The 18,354-nt window shown below is 39.2% G+C and overlaps 4 protein-coding genes across 6 annotated transcripts; 2 read left to right on the forward strand and 2 right to left on the reverse strand.

Moving 5' to 3' along the window:
* Nucleotides 1–241: 241 nt before the first annotated feature.
* LOC132786852 (ceramide kinase) lies at nt 242–12,416 on the reverse strand. Of its 3 annotated transcripts, none has more exons than XM_060793557.1 (4): nt 12,013–12,416; nt 1,598–3,368; nt 755–948; nt 242–687 (listed from the first exon to the last, which is right to left on the reverse strand). In XM_060793557.1, exons 1-4 carry the CDS (start codon nt 12,036–12,038, stop codon nt 552–554), a joined length of 2,127 nt encoding a protein of 708 aa, XP_060649540.1. In that variant the 5' UTR covers nt 12,039–12,416; the 3' UTR covers nt 242–551. The 3 variants fall into 3 exon arrangements, with proteins under 3 accessions (XP_060649540.1, XP_060649541.1, XP_060649543.1); XM_060793558.1 differs by having other exon boundaries at nt 1,598–3,331; nt 12,013–12,415; XM_060793560.1 differs by lacking the exon at nt 12,013–12,416 and adding an exon at nt 3,406–3,546 and having other exon boundaries at nt 1,598–3,331.
* A 94-nt stretch (nt 12,417–12,510) lies between these two features.
* LOC132786856 (uncharacterized) lies at nt 12,511–14,514 on the forward strand. Its single transcript, XM_060793564.1, has 2 exons — nt 12,511–12,654; nt 12,715–14,514. The coding sequence occupies exons 1-2, from the start codon at nt 12,651–12,653 to the stop codon at nt 13,431–13,433; spliced, it is 723 nt and encodes a 240-aa protein (XP_060649547.1). The 5' UTR covers nt 12,511–12,650; the 3' UTR covers nt 13,434–14,514.
* Nucleotides 14,515–15,326: 812 nt separating this feature from the next.
* On the forward strand, nt 15,327–16,356 carry LOC132786857 (DNA-directed RNA polymerases I, II, and III subunit RPABC2). Its single transcript, XM_060793565.1, has 2 exons — nt 15,327–15,835; nt 15,903–16,356. The coding sequence occupies exons 1-2, from the start codon at nt 15,807–15,809 to the stop codon at nt 16,267–16,269; spliced, it is 396 nt and encodes a 131-aa protein (XP_060649548.1). The 5' UTR covers nt 15,327–15,806; the 3' UTR covers nt 16,270–16,356.
* LOC132786853 (protein downstream neighbor of son homolog) lies at nt 16,276–18,336 on the reverse strand. Its single transcript, XM_060793561.1, has 3 exons — nt 18,160–18,336; nt 17,936–18,093; nt 16,276–17,875 (listed from the first exon to the last, which is right to left on the reverse strand). The coding sequence occupies exons 1-3, from the start codon at nt 18,205–18,207 to the stop codon at nt 16,369–16,371; spliced, it is 1,713 nt and encodes a 570-aa protein (XP_060649544.1). The 5' UTR covers nt 18,208–18,336; the 3' UTR covers nt 16,276–16,368.
* Between the last annotated feature and the right edge of the window lie 18 nt (nt 18,337–18,354).

The following is an 18,354-nucleotide window of genomic DNA, read 5'->3' on the forward strand; positions in this document are numbered from 1 at the left end:
AATGCAAGCAATTCTTAAAGCTAATAATCTAGAAAGTTTTTCAACACTGTAAATGCATATCGATAGATTTGCTTATCGAAAGCGAAAATTAAATTGAGCACCCTTGTGGCAACTCTGTGCTTTCACAGGGTGACATTGGCTGCTCGCTACGCGGTAATTTCAAAACTAAAAGTTATGCTTTATATTTCCCATGCCGAAGAGGGTTACGAAATTAAAGTTAACAAAAATAAAAGTCACATCATTATAATTGAAGACACATGCCCATATTATTTATTAGATTTCTGGAGATAGTGTGATTCAAAAATATGATACAATATACAAATATATATAATTTTAATGCACACCATTCATAGGGGGAATGTATGTAATTTGTTGGATCTTATAGATCGCATAATACAGAATGAATATCAAATAAAGGGATTTTCTTTTTTCCAATATTAGACTCTCTAACTCTACTTACTCCTTCGCAACGTACACAAATATATAACAAATTTTTTACAAGCTACTGTCACGGCCAATTTCTTAGTGTCTCACTAAATTTAAAGCTTTTCTTAATCCTTACAGCAACAATAAACATTATCGCTTGAGCTGGCTGGCGTTGTGGGCGCGCTGCTCACGACCAACTTCCGTGGCTTACTATAGGAATGTGGACCACGCATAAACACATCGATGAGCTGGCAATGCGAACTGCAATGAAAGAGAGAGAGAGAGATAATTTAATAAAAATTAATTAACAATTTTGCAACAAACTGACCTCATGGTTACATCCAAGTCGGTGACCACTTCGCCATCACAATTCCAGCTGGAATATTCCGAGTTAATGCCATCACTGTTACTTTGAGCAATGGGTTGACGAGAGCCCGCAATGCTGTAATTCTCCTGCGGCGCATTCAGCGTGCGAAAGTTAAACTTGCGGGTGCGATAAACTTCCACAAAGGGTAGCGAGCGCTGAGAATTGAAATAAAATAAAATTTATTATAATTCGCAAAATATATAAATTAGTTTTTTAGAAAGCTTCACTTTTGAGTGGAAAGGGTAAAGTTTCGTCCGATGCAAGAAAGAACAAATAATTATTTTCAATCAATGTCATCTTTTTTATCTTTGTTTGTACAAAAGTTTAGGGAATGATTAACTTACGATCTTAGAATTTCAAATTTATTCCGAGCTCTTAAATATTAAGTAGCTTCCTAGTAGTTCATAATTTAAATAAGTAATTTTAATTATGTATAAGCCAATGGAATAAGACTATTACTGTCGGCAATTTTAGTTTTAGAACGACTCTAAAGTCGGTTATAATTAACAAAAAAGGGATAAGATATTTCATTCCAATGGCCTTTAGCAAAGGGTCTCTTAAAGTCAACATTCGAATGAAAACTTTCACTAGCTTTTAATTTCATTCTTAAATGTATTTTACTGCCGACTGACTAAAGTTGGTATTCAATAAATTAATTGATTGAAGATATACAAAATATTTAGTAGTTATTACAAAACGAAAGGGTCTAATATAGTCAATACTTGACTTAATTGCTTTGAATGAACTTTTCTAAAATGAGCTTGTAAGTCAACTAACGGTCAAATTAAAAACTGTGTCACTTACAATATCGCCCCCTCGACCCGCAGTGTTGAGCAAAAATCGCAAATTGTTGAGCAGTGTCGTCTTGCGCACCAGAATCAGGTCGAGGCAACCATCGCCCAGATGACTGTACCGGGAGATGCCATTGGGACTGCGGGCACAGGCGCATGTGATGTTGGCGCCGCAGATCATAAAGAAATTGCCACGTATGATCTTCCACTGCTCGCCACTGCGCAAACTGAGATCCGAGCCATAGGCAGCTGGAGTCGATTGTTGCAGGGGCAGCGTGCTGGGACGTGGACGAAGCAGAGCTGTCTCGCTGGCACTCAGCTGCAGTTCGTGGTTCAAGGACGCAGTTGGTGCCAGGGACTTTGGATGATGGTGCTGCTCCTTGTGCTCCTCCTCAGTGGGAAAGAGCGATGAGCGTTGCTCCTGCAATGAGCTGGCGATGCTGCAGCGCTGGCAATTCGCATAGCACACCGAGGGCGGTTCACTGCACACGCTGACCGGACTCTGCGGCGTCTCCGGTTCCAACGGCTCCTCAAGCAGGTGGAGCTCTGCATCGTAACCACGATTGCTAAGGAATGCCTTGACTCCGCTGTACTCATAACGCTTGGTGCCCATCCAGCGATACTGTTCGCTCTCAGCCGCCACATCTCCCAGGTATCCATAGCTCAGAACGCTCGCGCAAAAACGCAACAGAGATCGACTATTGCTCACGCTGCAGACATCGAGGCCACGCCGCTGGCCGAGCAGCACATGGATGGCCGCCGTACGCACATCCGCAGTGCCGTGCATGCTGTAGACAATGGTGTCGGTGCTGCCAGCGGGAATGACAGCTACTGGGAGGCTGGGTCGAGGTATGTAAGCGGGACGCTGTTCGTCCAGCTGCAGTTCTCGAATTCGTCGAAAGACGAGACCGTTGATGACTTCGGCGACGGTGCCATCGCCACCCACACAGCAGACGGCATCGTAGCAGCTCAGATCGTGAGTGAGCAAAATATCCCGAATCTGATTCGCTCGCTGCGTCGTGATGCAGGTGGCATCGATGCCCGCCAGCTGGAACAGCGGACGCACGTATCGCTCATAGGTCTGAGAGCCCGCCTTGCGTCCGCCATACGGATTGATGAAGACTAGCAGTCGGCGCACACGTTGTCCACTAGCTGGCGAGGATGCGAGGCGTGCCCGCAGCTGCACTTCCCACTGACGCACAATGTACGCATCCGCATTGTAGAACGTGATGCGTCGCAGCTGCCAGCGATTACAGTCCACCTTGGATTTGCTCAACCGCTCCGCATAGTTGATGGTCAGGAATTGTGCTGTCGGCTTGGCATCCGCTGGAGGCTCCTCCAGATCGGGTGGCTGCAGACTCGCCTGTTTGGTGTCACCCCGTCGCACGCTGATGATGTCGTCCATGTGCAGGATGTGGCTATGTTCACCATAGCTACAGGGAGGAGCATTGCTGCCCAGCTGTTGCTCTGTTGTAGGCACATCGTCGGGCAGCGGCGTCTTTACCGTCTCGTTGTGCGCCGCTGACTTTGTTGGCCGCTGCAGTCGCTCCCAAACCACTCGCTGGCCATGGAGCAACACTCGGTAACTCTTCTTCTTCAGCTGAAAGTTGTTGAGCAGCACATCCGTGGAGCAATCAGCGGAGGAGGCGCTGGCGGAGGCGGCAGCGGCAGCGGCGGCAGCTGAGACAGCGACTGCTGCCGACTTGCCAAATTCTGTGCTTTGCGTCATGTTCGGATCGCTTTGTGTCTGCAAGACAATGGAGAAGTGAGTGGTGAGTGAGAAGCTGGTGGAAAAAAACAGGTTTCCATTAGAAAACGTACTTCTAATCACTTAACTAAACCCTACAGCGTATACAACGGAGGAGGAGGAGGAGAGTGCTGAGCAGGGGGCGATTCGTCCATTGCAGTAAAATAAACGGTGTTACGACTTTTGCACCGTTCTCTCTACTTCGCATTTTTAAGAGCTTTCATACTCGCTATCGAAAGGTTAAAAGGGTGTATATAGTACAAGCTTTGTAAAAACACCTTAATTCTAAATATAATATTATGCCATGTAAAAATGGTCTAAATTAAGTTCAAGAATTTAGAAAATTCGAAGTGTAAGAATAAGCGCTAATACTTATTCATATTCTTAATGATTTAATTAATTAATTTAAATGATTTCGCAAGAAACAATTTTAGAATTTAAAAAACAAGTCTGTCACTTAATTTGAGTTTTTATTGAATATGGATTGCAGTATTTGGGTATTTCCAAGTCGAACCACGCTACTTTAGTTTTCTTACATGTTTTTAGTTTTTTTTTTTTAATGATTTACGTTAAAAGCAAAGTCTCTGTTGATGTCTACTCATCATAGATATTACACCTACGTATATATATATAAGTATGTATGTATATATATTATATATAGTAAATATATACAACAGCCATGAGCAATCAGTAAAGCTTCATTAAACGCCGGCAGATGCCATCGACACTGTTGTGAGTTCTCATTAACGTGAATATGCTAATTTGTTTTTCAGTTTCAGCCTGCTGGGCTTAAACTGATAGTGTCAAAGGTTGATGGCGAATTTCAAAGATTAGCAGAGGTCATCATTGTAAAGTCAGGAAGGGATCTGTGTTTTCAAAGATTGCCTTTAGGTGGCTGTGAGTAACTTTTCATAAGAAATTCATTCACAAGCAAAACTAAAGCGCTGCCAGCGAGCGCCAGCTACATCTTTTAAAATGTCTGCTTATCATATGATTATAATAACTATTATCAGAAATAGAAAAGAATTTTCATACTAGTGTTTAGAGAAATTGATGCACAAATGTAATATAAATGCAATGAGTCTATAACTTTTCAGAAGAAATGCATTCACAAGCAAAACTAAAAAGCTGCCAACGTGCGCTAGATGGCGCCATCTACAAACTCTAAAATGTCTGCTTATCATACTATGAATATAATTACCATTATCAGAAAAAGAATTTACATAACATTAGTATTTAGAGAAATTGTTATAAAAATATAATATGAAATTCATATTATGAATGCAGTGAGTATTATGCTAATTTAACGATTTTATTTCTATTAGTAATGCGTATATGCAATTGTTATTGTTGTCGACCACACTCGACTGTAGCTTTCTTACTTGTTTTCAATTGATTTCATTGAAAAGTTTTATTGAATTGCTCAAGAATCTTATGAATAAAAATTTCTATAATTTATTGCTCATTCAAATGCAATCATTATTAAGATTAATTTATTCACATTACTTAGTGAATTTCTGCATTCTTGCGAATATTGTTTTTCTGCAAAGATCATGTTCCATTATTCATGATTCATTAATGCACCTTATAGTGTTTGTTTTATAAAATACCTGTTTATAAAAACCGGAAAATTCAATAAGTATACCCCGAAAAAAATTCTCAGCTGATCTAAACATAAAATAATTAATTAATGTCAACTTTAGTCATTATTTTATAAACATTATTTTTAATTCGAGTCAATTATAAACTGTTTAAAATTTAAAGATTGCAAATAGCAGTAGAATATAAATAAGTTTAATATTTATAAAAGTAATAGTATTTATTTTTTTCTTCGTCAACTTTAATTCTTTAAGCTGTCTGGACAGAAGCTAAAAATAAAAGCAATATCATGATGATGAGCGTCGAAGTTTTCGACTAGACTGTTTATCATTAATAATTTATGTTTTCCAGTAGCGTCTATTCAGTCTTAAGTTATTCTCTCTACGCTTTAACTGTGTCAAAAAATTTCCGGTATTATGAGAAGATAATATTTTCATTTTACAGTCTTGACACTCCTAAATTTACTTAAGACATGCATCTAAGTTCTCTGGTCTCTGAAATCAACGTAATAAATAGCTTGGACTTCTTGCCATTTATGTTCGTCTATTATTATATATAAAACTTAGTCACATTGTGTTAGCATTTATCCTTGAGCTAAAGCAATAACAAATTGTATTTGCAATTATTAACAGCAAATTGCAAGACCATAAAACTCACACAGGCAACCCATAAATAAAATAAATATTTGACGTAGTTCCGTGTGATCTTCAAAAGGTTGCCCCGAAGAGTCAACGGAACATTAAAAGTTCAATCAACTTTTGTGTATTTCACTGTACTTCATCATCATACAGTTTTGTGCATTTGCCTTTCAGCTCATCTACGTGAGAAGAAGAAGAAGGCAGCGAGGGGAAATGCAATGAAAACCAGTTTATTAGCGACAGACACTCTGTAAACTCGTAGATGCGGAAAATGGGTAGCATTGACTGCAAGTTAGGGTATCTCATCGTCGTGCTGAGTTCTTAGTCTGCGTTTCGCATTGTTGATAAGCGGCCAAGCGAAGCGAGGCAACAAAATGACATTATAAATGTCGGCGAAATAATAATAATAAAAATACATATTCATGTGATAGCGAACTTGTGAGTAATTGCAATGAAACTTGAACTTTGAATAATTTGTGTTCCCTTTTTGCGAATCATTAGCGAAGTATAAATCTATTTTGATCGTTGATCTATATATCGCTGACAAAGATCTTCATTTGCTGGCTTTTAAATTGAACTGGTTTTCGAGACACTTAAAGCATCGCTAACCCGTTTTTGAGACACGTTGCAGAAAGTTGTCTCGCTCCCTCAACTGGGCTTGAATCTGTTCAGCAACTGAGACTGTGACTGCGACTTTGGAAGAACGAATTGTGTCACAAATACGTACATATATGCAAATGGCTAAGCAAACAAATATTTTCAAGTATTGTACACATAAATACCAAGTATTTGTTTAGTCGCATCGACTGATGAATAACAACTCAAGTGAATTTCAGCGACAAAAAGAACAAGTCAGCACGACTTCGCAACACTCGCTAGGCCAAAGCGAAATGAAATCGAATAAATAAAACAGCAAACAAGCTGTTCGAAACATTTGCGAACATCAAATAATCATAAAACTGGCAAATCTTTTTTCCAATTCTATTTCACACTTCTCGTTTCAAAGTCGGCAAAACTGGTTAGCTCACTGATGATAATCTATTATTTATAAATTAATAGTATCAGATTTTTATGTACACCGCTAGACAGAAGGCCAAAGTTCAAAGAGTCAATGATTATCACATACTTTTACAGTTTGTCTGACTGAGCGTAAACAATACAAAGTGCACTTATTTAAAATGTGGTCGACATTTCTGATTGCTAATTACAAAAACACACACACACAATAATTTTAGCATAGCACTTAAGATCACTCGACTCGCAGAAACTTGTTGAATACTGAATGCTTAAGCATTCTTTGCAAATTAGTTGAAGCTGGTAAATTCAGAATATATTGTGATTCATTGTTTTCTTTGCTAATTCAGAACACTGACAGAAAAATTGTTAATACAACTTCGAATTAAGATTTCTGTTTTTTGATGGAATTTATAAACAAATAAAATAGAAATAGCAAATTGATAATCAAACTTAGAATTCAATTTCTTTTGTGAATGAAATTTGTTAATAAATAAAAAAAAATAGTATAATTAGTAATAGGAAACTAAAACAAAAATATTTTTTTAAGAATTATGATATTTGTACTCAAAAGCAAAGTAAAAGAAAATTAAAAAAGCGAAGAAAAGTGAAGCGGAATACGATAATTCGATATCTAAACAACGTTTTATTATCGTGACTTGAGGCATGATTTTAATGTGCATTTGAAGCACGTTTCGCTTGAGGAAAATATTTGATATTACAATTTAAAAATACGACAAAATATTGAAAGAATTTGTAAAATATTCATAACTAACGTGATTTTTTATAATGGGATATTAAAGATATTTTGTACATGAATAAGCTTTACAGTAATGAAAAAAATAAGAATAAATTTATTGGAGGATACACATATTTACTTATTTCCAATCTCCAAATCAAAAATGCTGAATTAACCGGCAAAATTTAAAATTTCCATTCCTAATTTTTATGTTTGGTTTGATTTTAAAATGTTGTTGAACTTTGATTTAATTTAAATGCATATATAAATAAATTAAACTTTACAAATGAGCAAAAAAAAGTCAATAGCAAAAATTGTATCTTAAATGAAACAGAATTTCAACTATTTTTTTTTATTATTTTGGACCTTTTTCAGAGAAAATAGTTAAAGCCAAGCGGTCATTTATTCTCTCTGTTTACAGAGTATTCATCAGAGCAGAACTCACACAAAGTGCGTCTCATGCGTCGTATGCGCAATGTTCAAGGTTAAACTGCGACGACACCCAAAGTGGCAGCTTTTGCCTGTAGAATCGATTCGCGGCGAGGAAGCTGCGTTACAACAACAACAAGAACAACAACAACAACGACGACGAATACAACAATGATAATTATGGTGCCTCGAAAACGAGTTGCGTGCGGCTTTCTTGACCTTCGCCTTGAATCGCCGAGAGTATTTGGTGTGTATATTATTTTGTTCACATATGTGTGTGTTTTTCTGTTTATGAACTGCACGCTTCGAGTGTTAGACTATTACTAATGAATATTAGTCGGGTTTAGAAGGTCTCTCTGCTATATGCAACTCAGTCGACAGTTAACATACAAAACTAGTTTTTTATTATGTTTTGTATAATCGCTTTTTAGTCGCATTTCATTCACTATTTGGTGCTGCAGAGTTAACGATCTTGACATCGCCGAGGGACAACAAGAGAACGAGTCTTTCCAGATAAGGTGCATGATCTTCTCGAAGGTCGAATTGAATGCAAGGCGTATTAAAAGGGAAATAATTATCAAACTACAATACAATAGAGATACGATTAAAGAAGCCTAAAGTTGAACTCACAATTTCAAGTACCTTTCTCCAACTTTTTTATCTCAACAACCTCTGAAAACAGTTTACAATGAACTTGATTAACAATACTTTTCGCCTTCCAAGTTGTTTGCCTTAAATCATATTGAAAACAATTTAATTTGTCGGTGTATTTTCACTTTCAAGCATGTTGCTGTCACGCCCCTTATTCAACCATGCCAAAATTTAATTATAATTCAAATTAATAAGTTTTTGCACTGCAACCCGAAAACGAAACAAAAAATACTAAGATAAATTCAAATGATTCATTATGAAAAGTCGCGACACCACGAAATGATGACAGCCAAAACGGGGTATTTATTTATTTATTTATTTACGTACTTACTTATTTCTTTCAATTATAAATGAAATGACCGAAAATCCCTTCAAAGCAGAAATGAGATTCATAAAAAAGTCTTTTGGGCCGCACTTAATGCGCAAGCACAAACCCCAAAAACAAAACAATGGCAAAATAATTAAATAATCGCAATTGGAAGGGCGACGAAAAGTGAAACGGAATACGATAATTTGGCGTCAATACAACATTTTATTATCGTGACTTGGGGCATGATTTCAATGTACATTTGACGCACGTTTTGCATTAGGAATATATACGAGTTCTTCACTATTCGACTTTTCTCTATTTTAAAATATGCGAAACTGGTCAAATTCTTGTAATTATTAATGTATTATTTTATATTTTCTTTTAGGATACAAGAAATATATAAATTGTAATTTGGCTTGAATCAAAACATATTTTTCCTATATCAAATGGTTTTTGATCATAATAGACAATATAGAAAAATAGAAATATATTAATCTTTCTAAATTCTATATTGGTTAACCTAATTTTAATTAAAAGCACTACCCGTAGGGCTGAATTAATCATTTATTGACGCCAGAAAATGTTTGTAACAGAGAGAAAGAGTCACTCACTCGGACCCTATAAAGTATATCACATATGTTCGTATACCTAGATCACATGGAGTAAAAAAGGTAGTTTCAAAATTTTTTTTGTGACAAAACTTGATACCTCTCCCTGCAGATCAAGTTTATAGATATTTATCATACCCACTTTCGCCCACCCACCTATGTATATCGTATATTTAATGCTAAAGCCGCACACAATCGATAAATCCAAAGCGAATATCGGGTCTTAATTGCTTTGTTAAACAATTGCGTATATATATTTTGTATTCTATGGTATACTTTAAATGTATTAGTCTTGATAAGCGAAAAAGCTATAGGTATATTGTAGTATTTTTTCAGTATAATAATAACAATAATACTGTTTTACTTATATTAAAAATGGATAGCTAGCATCTTACATTTTACTTTAAAACATTTACTTTAATATAGAAATATTTTTGAGTCGATAGCCTTAGTAGCTAGCACTCCCTTCTTTTAGTTATAATATTATTTTGTATAATAATTAAACACGTAAATAATAATAATAATAGAAATATCATATATTATATGATTTACTTTAGTGTTGTTATTCTCCTATTTTAAATTTGCAAATCTGAATGTTTTGTTATAATACCTCTTCGCTTTGTCGCATAATAGATCACGCAATTCATTTTGTTGGATACAATCCGTACACGAATCATTAATGAGCTGTTAACAAGGCATCGGCGTCACAATCGTAATCGTGATCGTCACCGTCACACAACAAATCCCGCACATTCGAATCTCTATAATTATATAGCCATGTACGTAATTATAGCGAATCTATTGAAATTGTATTGCACTTAAACAAAAACATTGCAGTTCTTTTGTACTCAAGTTCCACAACGTTTGCTTATCAATTTCAATAGCAGCGGAGGCAGACCTCATTGTGCCATAAAACAATAAACAAAAAAAAACAGATAAGATATGTGCTGAGTAAAGATACCTAAAGTTCCTCACTCATAATGTGGGGAATACGTACGAGGAAGCTCGAATTACTAATAATGGGTTTATAGACTTTTGCCATTTCTGATATCCATGTAATTGATGAGATATTGCAATATCGCAACATTTCAATAAGAAAGTAAGCATGAGTCATGTAGTATTATTTGGCTATCAATAAACTTTTAATAACAACTCCTGCAGGTGTCTTTGATGTGAAGCGTGGCAGCTTTAAGTTTACCAAATAGATAGTACTTGCAGCTAGGCAATTTCTGGAACGGAAATTGTTGTTGCTAATAACGATAACCAGCTTTTTTAATAGATACGTTTAACGAACAACTCAGTTATTTAAAAGAAACTATTGAACTTCGAGGTATCAGTTATTGACAACTAATTAGAAAAGCTTTTAAAGGTATGATTATTTACAATTTTATTGTTCACAGTGATAATATTATAAGAAATAATGTTTTATATTTATATCTTTCTTTAAACTATGCGAAATTTACGAAAAGAGCATGATTTTAAATAATAAAGCAAAAACAAGCAAAATATAACATTTATAATTAAATATATTAATGAATTTAAAGAAATAAATGAATAAGAAACGTAAAATAATATTTTTGAAACTTGAAGTATTTCATAAATAATAAATTACCATATAAATTGTTAAAGCGGAAATCACAAAAATAGTATTTTATTTTTCTATAATTCTTACACATTGGTAAAAACATATTTTGTAACAAAAAATAACATATTTTTAGATGAAAGATTATAGAACAGTTTTAACAGGTTTTAAGTATAAAAGAGTTTCACTCCTGTCTTTCATAATGGGACTTTGAAATTTACCTATTCACCATTTCTATTTCTAATTTTATTTCCTGTGATAATTGCTATTTGTACATCAAAAGAAGTGAGAATGGAGCCCTGGTTTAATAGTTTGCTTATAAGCAAAAGCAGATGCACCCGTTACCTGTGTATTGATCGCATGTATGTACATACACAAACTAATATATGTACACAAGCCCACACAGAAAAACACGCACACACACACACAAAAGCAGGCGTTTGACCCGTTTAGCACCGAAGTAAAACAGCTGACCTTTGGGGTTTAATACGCGCAGCACATGAATTACCCACAAGCAAGGAATTTAGCTGCCATGAAACATAAAGTATGAAGACATTTTGAAAGATAAGGCAAGCTGGTTTGTGTTGTTGTTATTTGTAATGATAAATTGATTAGTAAACAAATGTTGCAACGAGTGAGAGAGAGCTTGAAAGAAAGAAAGCACACATAATTGCTGTGGATGCTTCACCTTTTTGTTTGCGCCCTTTGCCCTATAGATGCTTCAAAACCATTTTAAAACCAGAGAACAGCGCTAATAATAAATATGTACACATCAGAGCACCGTCAACCGCTGTCGCAGCAGGAAATATGTCGAAAAGAAGAGAAGGGGGCACCCGCATACACTCACATTACGCCAAGCGCCGTTATTAGAGCACAGCTGTGAGTCCACCAACACTACAGCTGTCATTGTGTATGTGTGTATGCATACACACGCATCAGCATGAATATTCTCAACTTGATATGCCTACGCATTGTCTGCTACAATTTCAATACATAAAATGAGTATGCATGTGTGTGTCTGTGTGTGTAAGTTAAGTACATGTGTACTTATTCTAATGTTAGATTTAAAACCGGCAATTGGATATGCTGAGATTCTAATTGGGCAAATTACCTTATATATGGTGTTTGTTTATCCATGCAATAACGGGTGCATTCAAGGTGCAGTTGCCTTTCACAATTGGTTAATTATGTTACTGTTGGCAAATCAAGAAAATTCGATACACATTGCAATTTTGCACAGATACACTCGCACACACAATGGCGCATACGAAAGCGCACTAACGGCAATTGGACATATGTGTATGTATGTATATGTATATATTTGTGCGGTCTCCAATTGCTGACTATTCGTACTCTAACTAACTGAACCACTCGACGACAACAACAAAGACAAGCATGAGATATTGGAATTGCATACGTAAATACAATATAACTCGGTGCACAAAAACAAAAACAAAGCCGTTAAAAGCGCGCACCACTGTGAACGCGCTCCGCACCCTCCAAAAGCAAACAAAATACTAAAAAGAAATGCGCAACAGTGTGACCATTTAACGGCAGCCCACAAATACTTCAAAAGCGTAGTTAGTATTATTGGCGTGTAAAACTACCGTCATTTTGTCAAGCAACATTTGTCTCAAACAAACGGAAATTCAAAAAGCATGCTTTTCGTCTAAACTAAAAACCCCAACATTATTTTTCAAGCATTTTTCGCCTTGCTGCTTTATCTAAATTTGCTTGCCATCCCCAAATATGTGTAAGTTATATAAATATATTTTCGTTATATTATATATTCATTGATATGCTTTTCGTACAGCTCAAACTCCCTGTGGAAAATGCACGGCATGTCCGTGCTCGACTGCCTCGAAAAAGGATAATCGTGCGGCCGAGCAGCAAAGACCGCCGCCCAAAATTGACTGCCAATGTGCCACTCGCCGCCAACAATCGCCCACAGCCCCAGTTCAAGCGCCACTGGCTGATACCATCACCTGCGTGCGACCAAAACCGGAGCCAGTGCGTCAAGTGCCGATGGAAGAGCGCTGCACATGCCGCATAAAGCCGGACCCGGTGCAGTGTGAATGCCCAGCACCAGCTCAACCACCCGAACGCACTGCGCAGGAGGAAAGAGCAGCTGCAGCTCCTCCGACACATCAGCAGGTTATATGCGGGCAACAGCCACAATCGCAATATCATCAACCGCCGCAATACACGCCAGTGGCAGCAGCACAGTGCGGACACTGTCGAGCTCAGAAGAAGAAAAAAGAAGTGCATCATACAGTGAAGAGAGAAACGTGGCAGTTTCAATCCACAAATAGGTTCTACAGCTATACAAGTTCGCAGCAGCTGGTGGAAAGAGAAATTACAACGCAGGTTCTACTGTTAGATGAAGCAACAGCGTCCCCAATATACGGCAGCCACACGTATTGGTGTTGTGGACTCTGGAAGCATAATCATAGCAGGCTTTTTTTAGGATGGCAAGTCACAACAAAAAAACATTTTAAATCTGTTAGCATTGAACTTCTCGGAATGAAATAGTATCCAAAAAAAATTTAATAAAAAAATGAATTACTGAATTTCTGAACTCGACAAAATTCAAGTGTTCTCTATTTCAATCCGTTTTACTCCACCAGTTAACCTTAGCAAATGGCGGAACAGAGCTCAAACGTTCGAATTGCCTCAGGCGCTGGAAAGTGCTCGTGCAATTCGCGATCTGATGACAAAGAGAGGTCAGGAGCTCAGAAATCGAGTTGTCTCTGTCCTCCACCGACACCAGCATCGGTGCCGGCGCCAGTTATGCATTGTGGAGGTCCCACGGGCGCAAATTGTGCAGTCAGAAATGGTCCGCCGCCTCAGCCCACTTATACAACACCCAAGCGGCAGGGACAGTGCAGCCATTGCAGGGGGAAGCAGGGAAAGAGACGCTGTAGCATTCAATGAAATCGCAGCAGGCGTTTAAGCAGGCAAGCTGCCCACCTATTTGAATTTTAATCTCGTTGCTCAAATCATTTCAAAATTCGTAAAGCGCTATACACAGTCAATACTTTCCAATCTCCAAAATGTCGAGCTGTCCATATTCGCAGGCGTCAAAGGCGGAACAACAACCGGAGCAGCAGCAACAGGCGGCCGCATGTCCGGCGCCTTCAGGTGGTGGATTGGGTGTGGCACCTAATCCCGATTGCAAATGCACACCGTTACCGGCAGTGCCATCACGACTGCAGCCCGAGATTATAAGAATTCCATGCTCGAGCACCGCAGGACAGGGAGCCAACAACGAGTATGGCTGCCGTCAACAGCGACGTTCAAAATGCTGCCTTCAATGAAGAAGTGATGGAACATTCGATAATGATTGGTGACAACAAGGAGTGAAATAATTATGGCTGCCAAACAGATAATCAGAGTGAAGGATCGATTTTTTTTTATGATGAGTATTATACAAAATCCAAGTGATCCAGATCTATTGTCAACAAAGCAGGCGCTTCACTTATTTTAACTTGACAAAACAGATTCATTTGAATTCAAAAAAATAACAATAACAAAAAACCAAAATATGGCTAGCACCAACAAAATTCACAGTTTTCTTCACGAACCACGACAATAAATTCTCATCTAAAAACGATGTATAAGTTGAATTAATTTAACATCTTTTTAAAGATTAGTTTTCAGCAGCAACACTTTGTAACTGTGAGACGAGTAACGTAGCAGCATGGGCCGAAAAATCAATGGAAGAAATTGTTTTGTCTCGCGTACGCCGTCGTTTGTTCGCTCTGAAGCACGGCGTAATACGAAATTACTTCCTCGACAATACTCTGGTACTGATATTAGCCAATGCTCTATACAGGATTCAGATTCAAGTAGCGTCTCTCATCCGCCCTCGTATATTCGCCCTGAAGCACGGCGTTTTCCGAATTTACCTCCTCGACAATACTCCGGTACTGATATCAGCCGATGTTGCCCACAAGATTCGGTTTTAAGTTGCTGTTGTCCTCCACGTCCAAAAAGGAATTGCAATCGTGGAAGACCTCGTCAAACCCGATGTGAGAGGCCTTTCGCACCTGCGGCTCAATGCGTCACAGAGCCCATTGAGGAGTGTGATGATCAATATATTTGTAACAGCCAACCCTGTACAAGCAATCCCATGGCTAATTTTGATTTGGATCGATTCGATCGCGATACTTGCCCGGGTGGCAGCGGATATGGACGTCGACGAAATGTCACCATACGGACATGCGTTGACTACGACTATGAGCCCGGTTGCCAACCTACGCCATCACGTGGATGTTCAGTTCGTCCTTCAACTGTATGTCGAAGGCCTGAACCTCCATCCTGCGATACGTCTGAATATGAAGATGAAGAATGCACCGAATATGTTCCATGCCCTTATCGTCGTTGTTAGCCAACATCATTTTAAAGCGGCGCTCAGTAATGATACATATATATGAAAATACTGCATAGCTTTCTCCAACGACAGTGTGATATCGATAGCGATTTGCAGCCAGTCCACCGACCTACACAATCGTAGGAGTTGAGAAAGGAAAGCTAAGTGTATAATTTGTGTGCTCCAACTAAATTATCTTCAAAGGTAATTCTGTAAGAAAGATCAGCAAAAAAAAATTGATGATGGCGATTATTATACAATTAATAAAATACTAAATCGCTTATATACTGTCGCTAGAACAACCTATCGGTAAGATAGATCAGCAAAAAAAAATTGATGATGGCGATTATTATACAATTAATAAAATACTAAATCGCTTATATACTGTCGCTAGAACAACCTATCGGTATTTACTTATCGACCAACCACCACAATCGCAATAGTCGAAAAAGAAGCGTGCAAGCAAACGGTGTGTTTTTTTGCTCCAACTTTTGTTTTCAAGTGAAATTCATTAAAACAGCAAAAGATACGAAATGGATGATGGAGATTATGATAACGACGAGTGAGTATTGCATATTAATTCCTGCATATTTGCTCGTATCTATTTAGCGGTTTACTTTACACTCCAGTGTTGGCGCCGACGATTTCGATGATGCTGACGACGACGTCGACGATGACATCGCCCAGGAGGAGGAAGTGGACAACATTGAAATCATAACACCCGGCACCGCTGGTGGCGGTGGCGTGCCCAAGTCCAAGCGCATCACTACCAAGTACATGACTAAATATGAGCGTGCGCGCGTCTTGGGAACAAGAGCGCTACAAATTGCCATGTGTGCGCCAATTATGGTTGAGTTGGATGGTGAAACAGATCCTCTACAGATTGCAATGAAGGAATTGAAGCAGAAGAAGATACCCATCATTATACGACGCTATCTGCCCGATCATTCATACGAAGACTGGAGCATAGACGAGCTGATCATGGTGGATAATTAAGTCAGATTTAGGAAACAGAAATAGCTATTAGACATTTAATTACTTCATTTGCAAATACAATTAAGATAAGCTCGCAAAACCACAAAATACTGCGCAATTTCAACTCCAAGCATAGCCTTCTCCACGCTGATAGCAAACGCGCTCTAGCAATCCCACGGCATGCTCGCCCGTCCTGCAGATGGATCCGACTACAGAGGGCAGTAGACCGCATTCCGACAGATTTTGTTCGCCAAACACCTGCTCGCCAGCAACTTGCGCTTCCTCGGGCGCTGATTCCAGTAGCTTCTGCGTGGCCTTGCTAAAGGACAAGGTATTCAAGCTGCTGGCCAAAGTGGCGCTGAACATTTGTCGCGTCTCACAAAGCAGCGCGGCAACGCTGGGCAGGAATGTGGGTAGCAGCAGTCCCTTGATGTCGATGCTGTGATAATCGACACCATCCAAACGCACTTTCTTCGAGCGTGGCACCAAGTGCTGCATGGTGGCCTTGGGAAAGGCGACCGAAGAGAGCAACGTTGGCGGCACGCCGGCCAAGCGACCAACGCTGGTAATGGTGCTCTTGGCATTGAGCAGATAACTGAAGAGTCCCTGACACTCGACGCCTTCGATGAGCAGCAGTGAATTGTCGCTGAAATCCTCACTCATCTCTGCCGCCTGCAGTTTGCGTGCATGCGTCGTTTGAATCCGCCGCAGCTCGCGCTCATCCACGCCTAAACTCTCCAGCCACTCATCATCGTCGTCTTCCTCATCTTGCTCCTTGCCAGCACCTGTTGTATCTGCTTCAGTTTTGGGCTTTGCTTCATTTGATGGTTCCTCTGTTAAACTTCCATTTAAACTACTGCTACCACCGTTGACATCCTTCTTCAGCGGCATGGTATACTCGATGCCCTCTTGTCGCAGTGCGTTCCGCATTCCTCGCGTAGATGGCGTCACCAGCGCATGCATCTCAGCACGTCCTCCACAACCAGCCGCACGAAATAGCACCGTAAACGAGTTGGCACACAAATAAAAGTAGGGACACTGCCGGGCACGCAACAGCTGGAAGAGACCACGAAAACTATAATCCCATTCCTCTGCAAGCGCTTTGCGTTCCCTGTCACCAATGGTGATGCCATTGTTCTCCTTGGCGCTGCGCGGAAACAGGGTGAGCCAAGGCAGATGCGGATGTTGCCAATAGTAGGTACACTGGTTGAAGCGTGTGGCATCTGAGATGTCCAAAGTACTGTCGCTGTGATTTGTATCGAAGCAGCGCACAAAGCTTGTGAGACCGCTAGCCAATTGAGAGGTCTTCAGTTGCGTGGCAGGCAGTTCGCTGGGACAGAAGAAACGTATTCGCGTCTTCAGGCACCAGTCCATAGGAAGATGCGTCGTATGCTTCTGTCGTGCGGCCAACGCAGCGTCATCCTCTTCGTCGGCTTGTGCGGCATGCTGTTGATGCAACAGCTTCGCAAAGGCCTGTGCATCGAACTTCTGTAGCACCAATTTGGCGGGTTGTGGACGTGTGGGTGTCTCACGCACAAAGCAATCCTGTGGCGGCGTTAAAGATGCGCTGCCAGTTGTTGTTGTTGTGGGATCGTCGATCTTTTGCTTCTTGGCGCCATCTATGGACCTGTAGATGCAGGTTTAATGCATTTAGCTAAACAGCTGATGAGGGAGACAACAAACTTACTTGGCAAATGGATTCTTGCGCTTCTGCGCTATTTTAGCTTCCAGCAGCTTGCACTTATCATTCTCATCTAGCTCGATTAGTTTATTATTGTTGTTATTGCTGCTTACACGTGCTGCCAATTGTTTCTTCTTCTGTTTAAGCCGCTGTAGCTTTATAAACTGCAAAGAGTTGTAATACATTAAAGTTAAGCATCTATTTGAAGTTTAAGATGGTTTCTGCCATACATCATCGGGTCGCGTCCATTTGGCACTTAAACTCGTCTCGCCGGACATCGTTGATAAAACATTAACTAATTAAATAAAATAAAACACAAGACAAAAGGCAGTTGCATCTGCCAAACTCCCGCGCAAAAGTAATATGCTTCAATGCTTGTGTTATTGTTGTTGTTTTGATTTCACATTGCGAAAATGCTTGTCCGA

This window comes from Drosophila nasuta, chromosome 2R, assembly GCF_023558535.2.
Source record: "Drosophila nasuta strain 15112-1781.00 chromosome 2R, ASM2355853v1, whole genome shotgun sequence".
Taxonomy (NCBI): Eukaryota; Metazoa; Arthropoda; class Insecta; order Diptera; family Drosophilidae; genus Drosophila; species Drosophila nasuta.

Bases quoted from the DNA above. Each gene is read 5' to 3' on its own strand.
- LOC132786852 (XM_060793557.1), bottom strand. From the start codon at position 12,038: ATGGATAAACAAACACCATATATAAG. The intron at 3,369-12,012 runs GTAATTTGCCCA...TTTTTCCACCAG, and splicing joins AAACAAACACCATATATAAG to CTTCTCACTCACCACTCACT. The intron at 688-754 runs GTCAGTTTGTTG...CTTTCATTGCAG, and splicing joins GACTTGGATGTAACCATGAG to TTCGCATTGCCAGCTCATCG.
- LOC132786857 (XM_060793565.1), top strand. From the start codon at position 15,807: ATGGATGATGGAGATTATGATAACGACGA. The intron at 15,836-15,902 runs GTGAGTATTGCA...TTTACACTCCAG, and splicing joins GGAGATTATGATAACGACGA to TGTTGGCGCCGACGATTTCG.
- LOC132786853 (XM_060793561.1), bottom strand. From the start codon at position 18,207: ATGTCCGGCGAGACGAGTTTAAGTGCCAAATGGACGCGACCCGATGAT. The intron at 18,094-18,159 runs GTATGGCAGAAA...AACTCTTTGCAG, and splicing joins AATGGACGCGACCCGATGAT to TTTATAAAGCTACAGCGGCT. The intron at 17,876-17,935 runs GTAAGTTTGTTG...CTGCATCTACAG, and splicing joins CGCAAGAATCCATTTGCCAA to GTCCATAGATGGCGCCAAGA.